General features: G+C 49.9%; 8 protein-coding genes across 8 annotated transcripts; 4 read left to right on the top strand and 4 right to left on the bottom strand.

Annotated features, from left to right (window-relative positions):
* Positions 1-2,287: 2,287 nt before the first annotated feature.
* Positions 2,288-3,140, top strand: BKA67DRAFT_562587 (uncharacterized protein). Its single transcript, XM_046102615.1, has one exon. The coding sequence runs from the start codon at positions 2,347-2,349 to the stop codon at positions 3,040-3,042; it is 696 nt and encodes a 231-aa protein (XP_045960338.1). The 5' UTR covers positions 2,288-2,346; the 3' UTR covers positions 3,043-3,140.
* BKA67DRAFT_562586 (S-adenosyl-L-methionine-dependent methyltransferase) lies at positions 3,141-4,763 on the bottom strand. Its single transcript, XM_046102614.1, has one exon. The coding sequence runs from the start codon at positions 4,309-4,311 to the stop codon at positions 3,241-3,243; it is 1,071 nt and encodes a 356-aa protein (XP_045960337.1). The 5' UTR covers positions 4,312-4,763; the 3' UTR covers positions 3,141-3,240.
* Positions 4,764-4,795: 32 nt separating this feature from the next.
* Positions 4,796-6,515, top strand: BKA67DRAFT_562584 (uncharacterized protein). Its single transcript, XM_046102613.1, has one exon. It carries the CDS (start codon positions 4,868-4,870, stop codon positions 6,260-6,262), a length of 1,395 nt encoding a protein of 464 aa, XP_045960336.1. The 5' UTR covers positions 4,796-4,867; the 3' UTR covers positions 6,263-6,515.
* A 1,693-nt stretch (positions 6,516-8,208) lies between these two features.
* BKA67DRAFT_657960 (Alpha/Beta hydrolase protein) lies at positions 8,209-10,102 on the bottom strand (the record flags this gene model as incomplete). The annotated part of the gene is made up of 3 exons (XM_046107198.1): positions 8,209-9,645; positions 9,696-9,871; positions 9,922-10,102. The coding sequence occupies 3 exons, from the start codon at positions 10,100-10,102 to the stop codon at positions 8,209-8,211; spliced, it is 1,794 nt and encodes a 597-aa protein (XP_045960335.1).
* A 1,404-nt stretch (positions 10,103-11,506) lies between these two features.
* On the bottom strand, positions 11,507-13,064 carry BKA67DRAFT_562577 (uncharacterized protein). Its single transcript, XM_046102612.1, has one exon. It carries the CDS (start codon positions 13,003-13,005, stop codon positions 11,674-11,676), a length of 1,332 nt encoding a protein of 443 aa, XP_045960334.1. The 5' UTR covers positions 13,006-13,064; the 3' UTR covers positions 11,507-11,673.
* Positions 13,065-14,015: 951 nt separating this feature from the next.
* BKA67DRAFT_534969 (uncharacterized protein) lies at positions 14,016-14,449 on the bottom strand (the record flags this gene model as incomplete). The annotated part of the gene is made up of 2 exons (XM_046099945.1): positions 14,016-14,399; positions 14,447-14,449. The coding sequence occupies 2 exons, from the start codon at positions 14,447-14,449 to the stop codon at positions 14,016-14,018; spliced, it is 387 nt and encodes a 128-aa protein (XP_045960333.1).
* A 1,598-nt stretch (positions 14,450-16,047) lies between these two features.
* On the top strand, positions 16,048-16,885 carry BKA67DRAFT_534968 (uncharacterized protein; the record flags this gene model as incomplete). The annotated part of the gene is made up of 2 exons (XM_046099944.1): positions 16,048-16,460; positions 16,522-16,885. The coding sequence occupies 2 exons, from the start codon at positions 16,048-16,050 to the stop codon at positions 16,883-16,885; spliced, it is 777 nt and encodes a 258-aa protein (XP_045960332.1).
* Positions 16,886-17,619: 734 nt separating this feature from the next.
* BKA67DRAFT_657957 (uncharacterized protein) lies at positions 17,620-18,264 on the top strand (the record flags this gene model as incomplete). Its single annotated transcript, XM_046107197.1, has 1 exon — positions 17,620-18,264. One exon carries the CDS (start codon positions 17,620-17,622, stop codon positions 18,262-18,264), a length of 645 nt encoding a protein of 214 aa, XP_045960331.1.
* Positions 18,265-19,007: the final 743 nt, after the last annotated feature.

Here is a 19,007-nt window from a genome sequence, read left to right as displayed (position 1 = left end):
TACATAACGGCCGCTTCTGAATTGAAATAGCATCATCGACCAATATAATCACCAGCATCAATATTTCTAATACAAATCTCTTGTCAGGATTGTAGCCATACCGAACCACAACTTGTGTAGGAATTGATTTGTATCGCTCAATATGTCCAACTACACGGCTGCTGACATCAGATGCATGTTCTTCAATACTAACTAGGTATCTCATTAATTTGTATGACGAGACTTATGTTACGATAGTAAAACTACCGACAGACAGAGTGTATATCATCATTACAGAGAAGGACGTGGAAGGTTGATTCGCTGCGCACAGAATCATCGTAGGGCTCCGCCATGAAGTGTCAATGGCGAACGATCGAATCGAGAGACTCGAGGGCCTACTCATTGAGTCGGAGAATGACAAAGACTGTCTGAGAGAACAAATTTCAGAGCTGGAAGAAGACACAATTCAGCTTGTCAATGCAGGCTAACAATTCTTAGTTCTTGGTGTGTAACACGCCGGCCTTTGGATGAATATTTTGTAGACGATGGAGGCGGGTTGAACTAGAGTACTTAACGTGCTAAAATCAAAATGACGCAAGGAAAGAGCATAGCTTGATTGTGTTATAAACTACTTGAGTATATTGATAGGCCAGAGAATCGCCAAGGACACATAAATCCATCTCCGATGAGACCCATTTTCGTATCGTTCAACAGGGTCCAACATTATCGCCAGAGGCAAAGATGCAATATCTTGATAGCATGTGAATAGTCCAGAACAATGATTGAATGGAACATTCATGGCTACCAACGGGTTTTGCCCGTGCCCTATGTTTTGCCCAGCTAAAGGATGGATTCCGGCGTTACACAGCAGCGCGTCCATTCAAAATGAATGAAACAAAGGCGTTGTACAATGCTGGCAGATCGCACCACAGCGGCATTAGTACAACGATAGATAGTACAGCACATTGGGGTAAATCAGTATGTAACGTGATTCGGACTGCGCCTGACTGACAAACCCTCCGTGGGTGTTTTTAATGGAGAAACGTGTAGATTGCCCACGAGTTACTGCGCGTTCATCGCCATACTGTGAAGTCATAGCGAGGACAGTGAACAAATTGGGTGGCATAATAGGCTACTATCGCTGCTGCTGCTGCTTCGTATGGATATGTTGGACCCTCTGAATGAAAGCGTTGTGAGCAAAACTCATTCCTTGTTGACCGAGAAACCCCCTCTGCCGAGTCATGTTAAATTGGCTTGTAGTATGGTTACATCCCCGAAGAAAGCCCGGAGTACTCAACGGAATCGTGGATGAAGCGCATGTTAGGGCGGAAGATCCTAGTGTGACGGCGCGAGGGAAAGATTGTAGATTGTGACGTGAAGCTATGCTTGGGAGCTACTTTGTGCGGTCTGGCCGCTCATTGGAATTTGCTTGATTAGAATAAGTGATACGTTGTGTTCCGATCATGTACTTGTCACACTTCTGTGTCGCTGCCTGCACTGTAGTGAAGTGATCTTGGTGCAATACCGGTATGGTAGACGGGGCTTGTCCCCTTGCCCAGAACTTGATTAACATGGTCGACAAAACTATCATCATCGCGGCTCGACAGAACTCAAAAAGAAGTGTATTAGTGACGCGCATCTCTAGGTCTAGAATGTAAAAGTCGAGTAGTGATTGAACGGGGGATTTCTGATGGGGTATAACCAAGTTAAAGACTTCCTTACGACTTTGCTGTGAATAATCTCGGTTTAAGAATGTATAAATTCAGGGACATTACTGAGACGCACCACATACCACGCCTTGACATGCCAAAGCGTCCGAATGCCCAAGCTTGAACACATATAAAGCAGCAGTAACATAATTTTGAGGTACTCTATTTCACAACCAGTTCCCCCGACATGTCGCACCAACGACTGTCCGACCAGCAAGGGGCCCAAGAAATCCAACCTGAAGGAACTACCAGCTCGTACCAAAGTGGTGCGCAGAATGTCCTTAATCCACCAATTCCAACACCGTACTTCATTGCGCCGGGGCGCCGCTACAGTGGGCGTTTAGTCAGTGATATGAATGTCCATGGCGTACCATACCATCGAGTGAGCCAATCCCCCATGTGGCCAAGCTCCTATAATGGGCAGTTGAATGGCACTCAGGATGTCATTGGTCAACAACCTCAACAAATGGGCCAACAAGTCCAGGACAATCAGCTGGAACGGGAAAGAACCGGCACACAACCGCGACAAATTCTTGCGAACACGCCCATATCCAATGAACAACTTCTCGCCATTCTAGATGTGGATATTATGGAAATGAGCAATTATTTCAATGAAACGCTGAATGAAGTATCACAGCTGAGAACATCAGTTAAAACAATGGAAGAGCTGATATTCGAAACACAGCGGTTCTGGGATTGGTATTCGGGTGAATTGTCGAGCATGATATTTATCGAGCCTGACACACCCAGTGACATTACATCGTCTGGGCTATCGCCATTTTCAGCCATCTCTGCCAAGATCATAGCAAACCACTACAATACACGACCCAATAGCATTGTGATCTTTTTCCCCTGCGGTCAGCACCAAATGACCACGGATCCCATGAGAGGACCAAAGGGTCTGATTCGGTGGCTGATCACAAGACTATTGTCCGTACTGCAGGCAAAGACTGGGGGCAGCATCGACCTGACACTTCTGAACGACCAGAGCATGGTAGGAACACTCTCGAGGCATGATTTGGCCCCGCTTTGTGAGGTGTACCAGGCCCTGGTGACGCACGTACCTGCAGGAACCGAGATCTTATGTATAATCGATGGGATCTCGGCCATAGACGTGGCGGGAATGCTTGGGCAAGCGTTCATGGTCCTGGGGACGCTTAAACGGCTGACGTCAGATCCGCCTCCCGGGATTGTTGTCAAGACCATGTTGACGAGCCCTAGTCCTTACTGCCGCCTAATCAGTTCTCTTTTACCAGGAGAACGTATCAGGCTGCGTTACAGCGCGATGTTCAACGGCACGGTGCTTGCTAGCAACTCTGCTGAGCCAACGCAAACAACAAACCACCACACGTGAACGTGCGAGGTGGAGGTCACTGGACTTGCGCCTTTCGACGGTCAACAAGGGCTAGTTCCCACGAGATGTAAATAGGTTATCAGTGAAGTATACTCAAAGCGCGTGACAAGCAAGCCAGCTTTCGAGGTTATCTGACTTTCCATTTGCGGGGCAGTCTATTAATAATTAACTATGAGTTTCGCAGTCCTTTTATGTTTGCTAGTTGTCCGGCCTCCTCCCAAATGTGAAAGTGACAGGGGCGTACCCCTTAATCCTCACGTCTCCAAACTCGGCGATCGCGGCCATGGCAAGATCCTGGATCTCGTCGACGGCCAAGCCGAGAGAGCCCAGAGGCCGTAGACTCATGCCGACCAAGCCCCGCTTCGCGTTCTCCTTCATGAACTCGGCAGTAAGCTTGTAGTGCGCGCCCTTGGCCCACGGACTACTCAGCCAGTACGAAGTGAAGACCTGAACATCCTCAAAGCCGGCGTCCTCAAGCCACTGCTTGTGGTGCTGGCTGTTCGTATAAGGACGCCCCGCAGCCCGCGACGCCTCCAGCATCAGGCGGCCCCAGCGCTGCAGGGCACTGCCTGAGAGGGCGTCTTCGTCGAAGAAGCGAATAGGAAACACAAAATCCTGGATCTCGAGCCAGCCGCCCGGCTTCAGGTTCGCGTAGGCCTGGCGGATGAAGGCGGTGGGGTCGGCGAAGACGGGCCAGATGCCGCGGGCGTGGACGAAGTCAAAGGGCCGGTCAAAGGTCCACTCGTCCTCGGCGTCGTCGATCTCGAAGGAGCAGTTGGGCGGCACCCAGCGCGGCTGGATGGGGCTGAGGTCGGTGCCGATCACGTGCGAGTGCGGGTTCTGCTGCGCGAACTGCACCGCCCAGATGCCCGTCCCCGTGCACACGTCCAGGACGCGGGGCGGGTCCTCCGGGATGGGCGCCAGGTAGAGTCTCTGGTGGGCCGAGTGCAGGTATAGCTCGTGCTGCAGGTCCATGCGCTCCTGCTCCTCTGCGTCGTTGGGGAAGTCGTACATCTTGCTGGCATGGAAGCGGTGGTATGTCCTCCCGTGCTCCTCGATGGTCTGGTATTCACTGGAGTTGAGTGATCTCGTGGACGACACGAAGCTCGTGTCATCGACGGAGCTCAAGTCGGTATCGTCCCCATCGTCACCATCTGTGGCACCGCTGCCATGGTCGATGAGGAGAGATGGAGTAGACAGAGTGGTTGATATTGTTTCACTGAGGCTGGGTCTGGCCTGGTGTCGTCTAACGTCGGTTCCATCCGCCATGATGTCAAATGTTGTCTATATATCTATGTAAAACACGGAAATGCATTTTGGCGTACTGGGAGCAGGGGGAAAGTGTCAGGCAAGAAACCCTCGCCTCGATATGCCGAGTCATGTTCTGCTGCACGCGGCGAGTACGTATGCGACAGCCTGGAACCGCGCATACCTTGGCCATTGAGGCTGCAGGACATGGTGAACGAACACCCAACCTCGACAGAACAAGGCGAGACAGCTAGGGTAAAGTAAAGTGCGAATTAGATATATGAACACTGCACTAACCTGCTTTCTTTCACTAGGTTATTAAACTAAGGTCAACAGTATTATATGCGATCAAGACCGGACCACCGCGACGGATATGGAGATTCGCTGCACTGACTGTAAACTTAAACTGGGGGGCTCTCGGGGGGGCTCTGGGACGATTGACACACCACTAAATTGTGGCTTTAGCGTCTGCTGAGGGAGGCCTTCTAGGTCAGCTCACTAAGCTACCCCCTGTTCGCTGCGCGTCATTCCCCAACCCGAGTTAGATTTTTTTTGTCCCTTCTCTCTCTGGGGACGCATGAGCAGCTGGAGCTCTCCAGCACAAGATGCAAAGCACCACCGTACTCCGACCATGCGCACAGCACAATGGGTATGTCAGCGATGCGCTTTCGCTCTGGCAAGGCCTGCAATTGCAAGGACAGGACCCTTGAACAGTCCACTGCAGCGCCAATTCTTGAGATTTGCCACCACTGATGCTGCGACGACCCTCCCGCCCGCGCTCCTCCAACGCGCCCGCAACATCGCCGCAGAGCACAGAGACCTACAAGGCGTTCTGGCGCACGACTTCGACCCGAAAGCAGCCAAGAGGCTAGGCGACCTGAGCCGAGTAGCCACCGCCCTCTCGGAATGGGAAGCCGCACGGTCGTCTCTCAACGAGCTCACCACGCTCCTGTCGTCCCCCGACTCGGACAAGGAGCTGCGAGAACTGGCGCAGGATGAGCTGGACTCGACGCACGAATCACTGGCCAGCCTGACGACCGCCTTGTCGGCTTCCCTGACGCCGCGCGACCCCTTTGCCGACTTGCCATGCCTGCTTGAGATACGACCCGGCCCGGGAGGACAAGAGGGCCGCTACTTCGCCGACGCCTTGTTCAAGATGTACAAGAACTACTGCGCACGCGTCGGGCTGCGAGCCAACGTCGTCAAGTACGACACCGCAGACGGCGCCGAGTCCCTGGGAGGAGCCGGGTCCGAAACGCCCCTCAGCGAAGCCGTCCTCGAGATCCTCAACCCCGGCTCCTACAACACCTTCCGCGGAGAGGCGGGCATGCACCGCGTGCAGCGGGTACCGGTCACCGAGACCAAGGGGCGGACGCATACGAGCGCCGTCGCCGTCTGGGTACTGCCCAGTTTCCCCGAGGCCGGCAACGAGGCCGAGGCCGATTTCAATGATCCCAGCTCCGACTTTTACATCGACCCCAAGGAGGTCCGGGCCGAGAAGATGAGGGCGAGTGGTGCCGGAGGACAGCACGTCAACAAGACCGAGTCCGCCATTCGCCTGACTCATATACCTACCGGTACCGTCGTATCGATGCAGGATTCGCGGTCGCAGCACCAAAATCGCGACAAGGCCTGGCAGCTGCTGAGGTCCCGGGTCGCCATGCAGAGGAGGGAAGAGCGCGAAGAGAGGGCATCGACGCTGAGGAATAGTGTGCTCAGCAAGGAGAAGATCACCAGGGGTGACAAAATCAGGACCTACAACTACCAGCAGGACCGCTGCACCGAGCACAGGGCCGGCATTGACGTGCATAACCTGCCAGACGTACTTGGCGGTGGTGAGATGCTGCAGAAGATCATGGACGGCGCGCAAGAATACCTGGTTGCGAGAGATATCCGGGCACTCATCGTCGAGGAAGAGCTGAAAGCACAGGATGCCGAACACGCTGCGAATGGGAGGCCGGGAAAGAAGTAGCGAGCGACTTTTTTGGCCAGGCAAAACAGGCCATGCCATTGGTAGTTGTCATGCAACGGCGTGAACAGACCGAAACTCATACCGCGTCGGAGAGCTTTGTATAATACTGTACCGTGATGAATCATTGTATATATCGAAGCTACACAGCACACTAGACTAAGGTTACTATGTAAATATAGAGCGAGTCAAAGCCTAACCAGAATTAGACAAATGCCTGGAAAACATGGCTATTTATGTGCGCTTTTGCAGGCAGCTCAAAATCTACGGCCGACCAGACGTTAGTCGCATGGCTTACACCCAAGCCAGCCGGGTACACAGCGCAATAACTCGCTCTGTAAAAGTATACATGGTGTACAGCTCTATATTTGAGTTTAAGCCGACATCTGACTCACTTGTAGGCAAAGGTTAGACCATTGGATTGGCGCAAGTGCATAGTAAAACAAAACAAGACCGGCCCATGCAAAAAAAACACACCGCAATCAAGATACATACGTGGCAAGAGAGTTATGTATGTATTGCAACGACCGTTGGGACCTAGCCTGCTGAGGGACCTATCAGTGATTTGTAAGTAACAAATAATGTAGATGGTGTTTATGAGCAACTAAACCACCGACAAAGGAAGAGAAGAGATAACAAACAAAAAGCAAACCAAGAAAGGGGGAGTTGACTGTTTTCCTTAGCATGGTCCCTTACTCAACTCGAGCCAACTGCTGGGCCAAGGGATGAAATTCAGACTAGAGACGAATTAAATGCTGTGGGGCGCATCATGCGATGTCTGCTCAGTCAGACGCCCAGATCATCCCATTATCGCGGAAAGGCCAATCACCGACTGGATAAAGAAGGTCGCTCGTTGCTGAGTTCGGCAGAATACAAAAATTCAAAGATAGGTGAACCTCTTTTTATAAATTTACATTTCTCCTTGTTGTGACTTTGCATTCACACATCTTGAGAACTGTCAAGTCCCCACTGACCACAGACCACGGCGACTTACACAAGCAAACTCGCTACTGGAGCAGAGACCGAACAGCAAACACCGAAACTCATATATCTTCACCTCACGTAATCCCGTGACCTGAAAACCAGAGCAGACCAAAATCTCAGGGCCGCCTCGCAGCCACCTCACAGTATCTCCTATTTCCACCCAGCAAACCTCACCATCACACCCAAACCACCTCTCACCAGCCACAAAATGAGCCAACGAACATCAACCAAGACGAAGCCCGGCGCCTCCTCGCTGCGGAGCGAGATCCCCGAGGAGAAGGTCAGCCTGGGCGACTTCGACGACAAGACCAAGGACTGGTACGAGGACGCCACGGACTCGTCGTCGACCACGGCCCGCATGATGCTGGTGCAGTGGCTGTTCGCCTTCGCCCTGATCGGCGGCGCGTACTGGCTCTACTACGATGAGCTGAGGGCGCTGCTCGGGGTTTGATGGCCGCGCGGCGGGCTGCGCGTTGGGAATGCTTGGGGATCGCTGGCGGACTGGGCTGTGTGTCGGCCGTGCCGGGGGGTTGCTGCTCGCAGTCCCCGTCGGATTGGAGGTGGAGGAGGCCCGGGGGGGGGGGGTGTCCGACCAGAGGCGGATGTTCTGGATCGCCATGCGTCTGGGCTACTGCGTTCAGATGGTGGTTATGATTCCTGGTCGAGGGTAAGATTGGTCTCGACTAGGATAAAGGCGGAGTTGGGGGGGGGGGGGGGGGGGCGGGTTTCCCCAGAGCTTATGTATGAGTATCAACGGTTTCGGAAGGGATATCTGGAATAGTAATTGTAATGAACGAAATCGAAACAGAAGATAATGGGAACCATGCCATTGAAGTCTTTGTATATGAATAAGTTCTTGTATGAACAAATCCACGGTCGATTTCAGGCCATGTTATAAATATGATTTGTATATTAGAATTTTTATTAGCTACCTGATATCCTTGATTGGCTCCCCGTGACTAGACTTAGAACAAGAAGATCGACCCAATGGCAATGAATGTCATGGCGATGTTCAAAAGGCTAGCTTCCGCAGCCCCAGCGCCGGATGGGGTTGCGACAGTAGAGTTCGATGCAGAGGACGCATCGCTTGTTTCCGTGATGTCATAGACCGTCGACGGGCCCGTACCGTTGCCCAGGGGGCCCGCAGACTGCGGCGCATCGGCGTCCGTCTCGAAGGGTGTGGTGTCGCTGAGACTGCTGACACGTCCGAGCAGGAACTCCAGTTGCCGGTAAGCGGCGCTGGGTGCGTATTGGGGCACCATGTGACCCGAGATGTCGATAGATACGTACGTCAAACCACGTTCCGTATGCGCCTTGCCCAGGACACCGGCAGCAGCCAAAGTCGCCAGGGCCGTTTGGTCTTCCTCAGATCCGATGGTGTCGGCGGTGCTCAGGGCATGGTACGGCACGTAGAACGGCTCGGTAGGCGCGTTCTCGAAGCCGAGCTTACCACCGAACGTCATGTTCTGGATGGATAGAAGCGTGCCGTTGGCGAGCAAGATCATATCAAGGATACCGTGGCCGATGATGACGTTCTGCGTCTTGTCGATGACGTTGGGCAGAGCTGCGTAACCAGATGGCACAGAGCTGTCGCCATCCACAAACACATCTCCAGATGCGCACTCGTCCCATGCACCAAGGGGTGCGTTGATGGCTTTCTGAACGTCGGTGCGATTGAAATAGACCAACGAGCCCTCTGGGATATAAAAGAGAGACCCGGGAAAGCCAAGTACGTCCCATAGCAAAGGGCAGGTCGTGGCGACTTGGTACACATCAAAACAAGGATTAATTGAGAACATTTCGGTGTATACAGAACCCCAGAGATTCGCACACTCATCTGAAAGTCCGTCTGTGCTTGGCTGGGGGCCAGGGGGCGGGTATTGCAGATAAGTAGCCGAGAAGTTTGCGAAACCGCAAGACTCGTGCTGCTCATGAAGGTAGTCGTTGTATGAGTTGTTGAACGGCATCAAGTTGGTATGATAGTCGACAAAAGGAACGACAGTGTGACTGGTCTGCACGATATCATCCATGAGTGTCGGGTCATAGATCATGAGGCCCGACACGTCGTAATAGGTAGTGTCGTTGGCGTCCAGCATGGCAGAACCAATGTACGGGCAGTATCTGCCTGCATAAGATTCGCCGGCGATGTAGACCTTGTATCCTTGCATCGAGAATAGCTCAATGAAGTTCTTCCAGAAGCCCATGAACTGCTCAGCGACGTCCTCCTCGCTTGTTGCCGTGACGTTGCCCTGCGAGAAACCAGTGCCAACTGGCTGCTCAATGTAGACAATGTTTGTCAGTCGATGCCAGCTCCATGGATTGGGGACCGGCTTGTATGTGCCATACTGCCACAGAAAGGGACCGTTCTCTTGGATGAGGCCCTCTAGCGACGAGCAACCAGGCTGTAGCACAGTCAACATTGTTTCAATGGCTACTTCTCCGGTGAACTCACCCCTCCGTTGAGCCAAAGTAAGATCTCTTTGTCGGCGGCTTTGTTTGTTGATGGGAAGAACCAAAAGTACAGCTTTTCAGCTGCTGACAGATCATCAGTGATCGAGAGAAGGCCGGCATAGGATTCTCCAACGTCGAAGTCGACGTCTGGAATTCCAGTGCCGTTGACTGCGAAACCTGCAAACCTGGTCAGTAGTGCTACATTTACGGCAAGCGGAGGCCCATACTCGTCGTGTTATCATTCAAGAACTTTGGCTCGGTTGTCTGCCGGGTCGCGAGATAGTGTGACATGAAATTGTCGCCAGCCGGAGCTGTGCGAGGGGCTTGTCTGCCAACATGTTGAAAGTCCCGCGCTCCTGCTACTGCCGCAATTGAGAGCAACCCAGATGTGATAGTCGACCAACGCATCTTTGCCGACCTATGTCCACGTGATGGGAGAGAAGCTGAGGCGGAGGAAGGTATTCGGAGAAGTGGGCAATGTGAGTAACGTCAAGCAGTGGGTACATTAGCTTAGCAAGAGCATGCGGTAAGAGATACTAGATGCAAGGCATGGCTGGGCAGCATGATATACGACGCCGATGCAACGTGGAAATCGTTCCAGGACCAATTGATAAGCATCCAGGCAGACGGAGTAACAGGGATTCAACCATAGCAGCCCGGGGATGTATGCCCAATCTGCTAGCCACCGTCACATTAATTGCGATACGAACTTCCCACTATCTCAGACAAACAGAGTCAATTGACGAATAGCAAGGAATCCAGATCCGATCCTCGCAGGGTCTCGGAGCGGCATAGATTGCGGAGTGCAGCGCAACAGATTCTTTTTCCAGCCAAATTGTAGTTTCCCCCATGATTCATTAGCGTGCGGATAGCAGTAAAAGATACCAGCGACCTACCTATTTTGGAAGCTGTTCAGCGTGCACAACAGACTTGATAGGTTGATTGGGTCATTACGGCGTAGGTCAGCAAGGATCCTTGAGCTGTTGATTATGGGAGTACGGGTCTCAAAGAAAGCTTAGTGCATTAGCCATTCTTCAGCAAGGGTAGGTAAAATAAGATTGGGCCGGGCGATAGAGACGTCAAAGACCTGCAAAACCCGATAGCTGACAAGTAGGCGTGACATGCTCATTATCCCAAGTATTACATATGGTTGTTGGCTTGCGGAGTAAAAGTTGAGAAAATGAGTTCAACTTTGGCCATGACGAAGTTGTGCTCCATGCTTTGCTTTTACCACGGGAGGTACCGAGCAGACTAAGGTTACTGTGTAGATGTGCCTTCACGTGCAGTTCGCGTGCAGATCACACATGCAATACATACAGCGAATGCAACGCGACAAGCTGCATGTCTCGAGCCTGTGGTTTCGGCGTGTCATACATTTTACTGTATTATGTGAAACTCGACATTCATTGCGATCAATCAATAAGATTCATCCCGGGTCAACTGATATCTATCCAGACTTCAGTTGCTCTTTATTAAACATACCTCGCGACATTCAACGTTATGATGGTTACAGGGCGCCAAGGCGAACTGTCTAATGCGGGGAACGGGAACATTCATGAGCTAAGCGACGCCAAGATCGGCAGTTCTTCACACCATTGCAACACTGTGTACGCGTGTTCCTTGTTACCATTGTCACAGGTTCGAGTTTCACGTTGGCGCGTTTCTCGTCATGACAATAGCTTTTAATAGTTTCTTATATGGATTGCCGTGCGCTCAATTTTCTGCCTTATTTCAAATGTTCGCACGTGATTGAGGCTTTTTCAATGCGTACAGGTATTTGACACAGCTAATCAACATCAGCATTACTCGGTCACAGACGATTTGGCAACGGAACAGGGAACTTTTCGAAAGAGTCCGTATCGAGTACTGAAACCTACTAAATGGAATACAAATTTTGCAATGTACCTACAATCAACACGTACCTGGTCCTATGATACCCGACAGGACGGTCATGTTGGCTACCTAGGGATATGAGGATTTCAAAGTCCTCTCCCCAGCAACCATGGCCTGGGAGACCACAGCCAACTCGTCTGGAATTCCTCCTCGTCTTCCTGTTCACGCGTGTTAGCTCCTGGGGCGAAGGCATCTTCGGATTTTGTGGGGTCAAGGTCTCTTGGGTCTGTATAGGTCAGATCGCCAGGGAGTTCGATCGCCAGTCTGGCCCGGAATTTCGATTTCTGAATAGCCCGCACGGCACACCCGGCCATCATCGACTCTCGGGCGGCGTCTATACCCATAAGTCCAAAATAGTCGCCCCACATTACCTTTATCCAGACATTGATATCTTCTAAACCAGCACCGATATGACGAAAAGTGTGAAGGACATTCAAGCGACGCATGTATTCCCTTGCTATGACGTACACTTGATAGCCCGTCTGCCACTTGTATTGGACCTGTTCATAGGCTGGCATATGTTCCACGAACTGTGTAGGCCTGGCTGCAACACCGGCAAGTTCAAGGATCTGGTTAAAGTAGTGCACCAGCTTCATACGACGAAAGTCACGATCGGCTTCGGTGTCCCAGAGCGGGTCAAAGATCTGTACGTCAAACAGTGAGCGGTCAAAGCAACGATCTGAAGCAAAAAACGTGACATCCCCATCCTCTTCCATCCATGGGCAGGACTGCTCTGGACTGATAATGGTGGACTGCCTGTTTACAAAGTTGGCTACAATGAGGCACCAATGGCTATTAACATCTGGACCTTGATCTTCATCATGCCAACTACTTGAATACTTCACAGCCCAAACACATGTGCTTCGGTCGCGGAACTGCTCGAAGTGAGGATGAAATTTTACGCCCTTGCCGCCGTCAGCGTTGATGTAGATTTCGTTCCTCAGGAGGCCAGCTTTATAGAAGTACGCGTCCTTGTCCCAAAAATGGTCGAAATGGTTGGGGTCTGGTGTATGTACCAAGGTCGGGTCGTCAAGTTCATTTTGCAAATGATTCAGCGCGTATTGCATGCTGCGCACCATGACACCACGGGTCCGTGAAATCTGAAGATGATTCATCCCAGCCACAGGACGGGCAACTTGTTCGAGTACGGGGTCTGCACCTTGATCTGGCATTGGTGTCGGGGCGCGTCCTAGCTCGCCAGTAGAAACAATTTCCGCTAAGCGAGAATTCGCTTCAACCGCCTCAATGCCAAAATAGTCTGAGTGGAAATGCGGGTTCTGCGGCAGCGAGTCAGTTGGGGCTGGACTTTGTTCCATTTTTGGGATGATTGGATCTTGACAGTATTGAGTACGGTTGGTAATAAGTTTGGAAATGTTCTCTGGCCGAATGCTGATTCTGATGAGTGCACTTGAAAACATAACACGAGCAGAGGGGCATCGGGCTTATATACTCCCGGAGGCAATTCATCACGTTGAAGCTGAACAAAGGCATTGCTACTACCAATTCTTTGCCCTTGTTTCACATTGATATGTTGTTAATGGGGAGCTTTTTATAAGCTATGAGCCATCGCAATTACTTGACATAATGGCATAGGCTTGAGTCCACCACTGTCTAAAAACACGATGCAATCACAATAGAGGCATTATGCAAGCTAGAGGTTGACTTGTACCTTGGATATTAGGATACTATTGATGATATCTCCGCAAAGCCTAAACTAGGCTTTTAAAAGGGAATGGCGCTTGTAAGGTTTATTATATAATTGGAAATTGTAGGAATATCAAGTCACGCTGGTGGTACCTGTGAATATAAAGGGTTTAATAAGAGGGTCACATGTGGTGAATATTGTCTTATTCTGACTAGACTAGTCTAAAGGTGAACTATTCGGACACTGTCCTGCCACATTTTGAAGCAATTTTGAGTAAAAATATATATTATATATATATTGGATAAACTAAAACATACCTCCCCGGCTTCGTTGAATTCTTAACAATCCTTTAGATTCTATTGATTCGTTTCGAAGTCTACATCATACATCGGAAACGCCTGCCCTTGCATATTCAGCTCTTAAGGACTTTATAACAACCGACCCGAAATGAAAGCAGACGAACGGGACGTTTTATGGCAACTTATAAACTTATTGAAGTTGAATTAAAAAGGGTGTAGCTTGCCACAATGGTTATCAAGAGTTTTTGATATGTTAATGTCCCTCAAAGCATCCTGCAGTACCCTACAAAAGCCCAGTCCGGGCTTTGAGGAGATAACATCGGGCCGCCTATATAGATTGTTACCAAGTGACTCATTCATTCTATGGTGATTATCAACAAACCTGTTCGTCGTTCTGGAAAAAGAAACACTGCCTTGACATGTGTATATGTACACCAGAATCCTACAAAGAAAAATACAAGGAGGATCACCGTAGTCTTTGCGATTAACGGTACACGGCTTGTGGTGGATTGACCCCGGGCGCTTGCTGTCCATAACCGTAGCCACCATAGCCACCTTGCCCCTGTGGATAATTGCCTGTCTGCATCATCGGCTGCTGCGAAGTACTATGTTTCCCACCTCCGAATAATGTGAACCTTCCTCCACTCGTGTTGCTAGTATTGGTATACCCCTGGGCTTGTCTTGTTCTGTTACGCCTTCGCCTTGTGAACATGCAACACAGAACAAAGAGGATAAGAAAGAAGACAACGCATCCTACGACTATCCCAGCGATCGCTCCGCTATATAGTCTTCTGCGAGGGCTGCCATAATAACCATAACCGCCGCTATATTGGCGTGACGCAAGTTCCGAGAACGTCTTTGGTAGAATCTTAACTTGATGAGCGCAGGATCCATCGTATTATTCCAAGAACTTACCATTTTGAATTTTCTATCAACAGCTGGTTCTATCTCAAACTGGCCTAATTGTGATGATTGTACAATCGAAGTCGCAAAAGTTGAAACTATTAGAGTATTCGGATTGGAAAAATTAGCTTGAAAAACTCGACTGGAACAAGTAACATATACCCAAGTGGTGCACTGAATCATTCGATCACCAAAACTTGCCTCTGATAAAGTAGCGTGGTGCTGCTAGCCGGTCGTGAGCCAGCTCCCAAGCCGCGGTATGGCATCACCGTTGAGTATCAGAGTACCTCGATCTGTCGATGAGCCGCGCCAAGACTTGGCTTTCAAGAGCTAAGAGCTAGGCTTCATGAATAGCCAATGAGTGCACATCCCAAGGTCAATATGACTTAATCATTGCAATAGAGCTCCAGGGATTGTGATCCATGTGTTGTCTTGTCCGACATGATCGTGCGTACAGATGACCACTGTATTAGCCGACTTCCGAGATGTGTTGCGTCAGCTGCAATCATGAACACGGCCTTCGAAGTCTAGGTCAGTACTGTACAAGAAAGCTTGGGATTGACGAGGCCCAGAAGAAGGCTAATATATACACAGCCCACGTAATGTTAGTGACTAACTTTTCAGCCATGGAAACATCATCGCACTACTCACGATCCTGCGCTGCCCTGTGCCGCGTTCCGATAGTTGCACAGCCATGAAAAGTGCAAACGTTGCGACGACATTTACATGACATCTGGTTGTCGTCAGAGATTGAGTTCTAACTGTTCTGAACAGTAATAATAATGCGGACCCGATAGCAGTTGGCATCGAAACTTGTCTATGACGCGCTGCGGCCCGTTTTCCGCGTCTTAACCCGGGAAACCGAGCTGGGGAAATAAGCTTTCCCTATTCTTAGTAAGGCTGCAAATGTGAACCAACATCACTTGAATAAGATTCAACAAAGTCCGACTAGGCTTTACAGTATCTGCAAACACACTCTTGAATAACCTCGAAACTTAGATACAGTTTTACCTAAGGCCAATGGTAACCTTCGTGCACCCACATCCCCGCATCTTGTGAGAACAAGATCGACCAGATCGAGTAGGCCCTTCAGCGCTTGAGGGGTTCGTCGGCGGATGTGCAGCACTTCCTAAACTCTTTAATAGGCCGTCAGGATCTGGACCCCAATGCTCAACAAAATTTTAGCCGACGTTCTTCACATGATAGTGTTCACATTGCCGTGGGCAATGATTATAACAACGTACCCATTTTAGTATAGCAGCCGAAGAGTAAGGACAAAGGTCGCGAATACCGCATCTTCGTACCATTGAGCCATGTTCGTCATTGGCATAGTAGCAAGCATGCTGAGCATCCGGAAGTAGGATCTGCAAGATGATGGCATCGCATCATAAGCATGGTTTACTAAGGCTACAAAGTAGGTAATGTATCAAGCTTCGGATTTGCTTTCAGCTACTGCATGTTCGGTATATGTACAATGTTCACAAGAGATAAAGACATAAAGACACCACCGTCAGATTGCGGTTGTGAATAATCTACTATTCACCTGAACTGCGTCTTACGCGCGAGTCGGTTGTAAACATTACCCCTAGCACGACATCCTGACATCTGCTACCATGGCCTCAAATCTGCCCTCTAACACTATTGGGAAGGCGACAGAGTCTCTGAGAGCGTTCATGTCCCAAGCTGACCAGAACGACACAACTGTTGACAGAGAGGAAGCTCGCACGGTTGAGCATGAGACGGTGAAGCCCTCTCAACATGAGGAGATTACCACGGCAGTCGACAAGGAGGTTCACCAAGATCACTACCATCGCACCGTACAGCCAATCAAGGAGAGAGAAGTTCTTCCGGACAAGCACTCTTTCAAGCAGAACCAGACGAAGCACAAGGAATTTGACAACAGGGATGATACGGCTGCTAGGAAACATCAACAAGAAAGCGGCAAATTCCATGACGAGCGAGAAGTCGAGGCTACCAAGTACACAAAGGAGCAAGCCCAGACGAAGCAGGGCGAGCACATCCACCAGTAAGTCTTGATGACCGATGTTGCCGTGCCCCACATCATCGCTAACGTATTTCTCTACTAGCCACATTCATGAGACTGTCCAACCGGTCATCAATAAGGAGACCTTCCAGCGTGAGGTGGTGCACACCATTAATCCTGTACATGAAACCCATCACCTGGCTGCCCGAGATCATGGCACCACAACTGCACCTGAGATTGATGCGTCACAATACAAGACCAAGGCAGGTACCCAGCGCGGTGGTGCCACCCATACCAGGGGGTATATGAAAGGTCAGCCTCAAGATATGGGAGGCGTTGAAAATACGGTCAAAGAGACTGGCTTGAAGGGTAAGCCAGGGAATATGGATTTCGATCCTGAAGATGAAGGTGTGGCCGGGCACCAGGAGCCGAGTATCCTTAGTGGATTAAATCCATTCAGCAAGTGATAATACTGTGGTCGTCGTGATGATAGATCGTTTGATCCAAAAGTTGTGATATAGAAAATCGCCGATGTCAATATTCATTCTGGTTGAGCATCGAGATTCTTTGCGACAATGTGAAACTTTCTGTATGGAGAAACGAGGAGATTAATTCAGGCCAATAAGGACCTGGCAACGTGCAAATGGGCGGTTAGAATGAGAGGAAAACCTTCGTGCAGATTCAAACTTTAAGAGTAGATCACCAGCCAGATCATGGCCCAATCCGGGGAAATCTGAATCAGTATTCTTCGAGCCATATAGTCCAAAACCACCCACTAATCGAGAATACCACAAAGTGTTCGAAAGTTTCGCTCTAAAAAGCAATATTGGGATATAATTTCTGGAGAGAAGAAGAATGTCCTTTTGTTGGCCTCATATATTCAGGTGGTGGGACTGCTCCTTCGTAAATGCGTAGGTTAGAGTTTGTTGAACAAAGCGAATCCCCCCACCTCAACGACTGGGTGATATCAAAACCTTCACACGTGTGCACACAAGGCCTGCAGCAATGTTTGATGAGTAAGTGTACATTGAAAATACATTAGTTTGGTGGCCTCTAGGTCTGTTTCTTACATGAAAAGATCACTTCGCTGCTATTGACGGAGTGCAATATAGCGATCCACCACTACACCACGAACTGTCAGCCGCACAGTATACACAATACCATGAAACTTTCCCCAAGAGATGGAGCCTATTTGGCGACAATGGCGGCACTTACTACTGCGCAGGCAGATCTCCCATCCACAACCCTGGGTATCACTGCATCAACGGCTGGCGACATACTCCTTCCCAAAAGCACATCATCTGTGCTAGTACCCACAGCAGAGACGCTTCGAAGCCCAACACCTACCGCAACGACAACGGAGAGAGCCTCAGCTAGTACCATTGACGTTAATTCTCCATTGAGCACTCCAAGCACAGGGTCAGAACTATTGAATAGCCAGGGCAACGGTGGCGGAACAGTCGGTGGGCCAAGCTGGGTTCCTTTTCCAAATCCAGTCCCAGTCGGAGGTGGCAGCGCAGGCGATGGGATTAAAGGTGATATCTATCAGGATGGATATCGCGAAGGGTACGATGACGGATGTCATTCCTCCGATCTGAGATCTGATCCCTCAGAATCTGATAGTAAATTCATTGAAGGTTACAGAAAAGGACGTGCTGCCGGCATTTTGGAATGTCGACCTCTAAACGACAACTTCGGAGGAGGAGCGGGAAGTCCAGATTCTGGGGCTTGGGCTACTGGGCGCCGAGTGAGCGATGCTATCTCACATGTGGGCAATAATGGAAGGATATGGAATACTCTGGTATTTCTGATAAGTCTTTGGCTCGTAGCGCTAGTGCTGCTCTGAGGCTTACATTTCGAATGGCACACTAGAAACCCTAACACTGCGAGCGGCAGTCGCAGGAGTCATGCCTATAATGAACAATCGCAAGAAACCAGCGTCATAGCTGCAGTGAGAAAGTCTTGGGAAAATTTTCCAACGTTCGGGTTGGGATTCTAAAACGTGGCACAAAATACACACTATGTCAACGGTCGAACTCATCTTCCTATGTCATATCTTAGAGACTGTGACGCACTCCTATTAGTCTGACCTATAGACTTCAACCATTTCAATTGAGATGTAAGGCAAATTTCTAGCAAGCCACTTGCACAAATCACGGTGACTGATTTTCTCTACTTTAAGATAAGAGACCGCGTTTTCAGAATATATCGTCGAAACCTTGAGCGAGGTCGGTGAAAGCCAATGCTTCATGAAATCCCGAAGCATGGTCTATCTCAAGCTGGAGTGACGCAAGATGGGAAAATTGATTGATTTCTGCTTTATTGGTACACAATTTCTCTTATTGTTTCATTTCTTCTTTTTGTCTTCCTGTGAGGCGAAGGTGCTGAGCCCTTGATTAGAAAATAATCCATGAGATACTCGTCAACTACGTAATGCAAGACAAGGGCCTCCAGATACGGCAGGGTTGAAGTAACAGCTAACGTAGAGTTATGTTGAGTCCTCCTCCTTTCTAATTCTAACCAAAAAAGCTCATAGGCTGCTTCTGTTGATGAGAGACGGTGCGATGAATGTATACCACGTTCACAGTA

This window comes from Truncatella angustata (genome assembly GCF_020726525.1).
Source record: "Truncatella angustata strain MPI-SDFR-AT-0073 chromosome Unknown BKA67scaffold_3, whole genome shotgun sequence".
Classification (NCBI taxonomy): domain Eukaryota; kingdom Fungi; phylum Ascomycota; class Sordariomycetes; order Amphisphaeriales; family Sporocadaceae; genus Truncatella; species Truncatella angustata.
The sequence above is the reverse complement of the archived record's forward strand: the minus strand, read 5'-3'. Positions and strand labels throughout refer to the sequence as shown.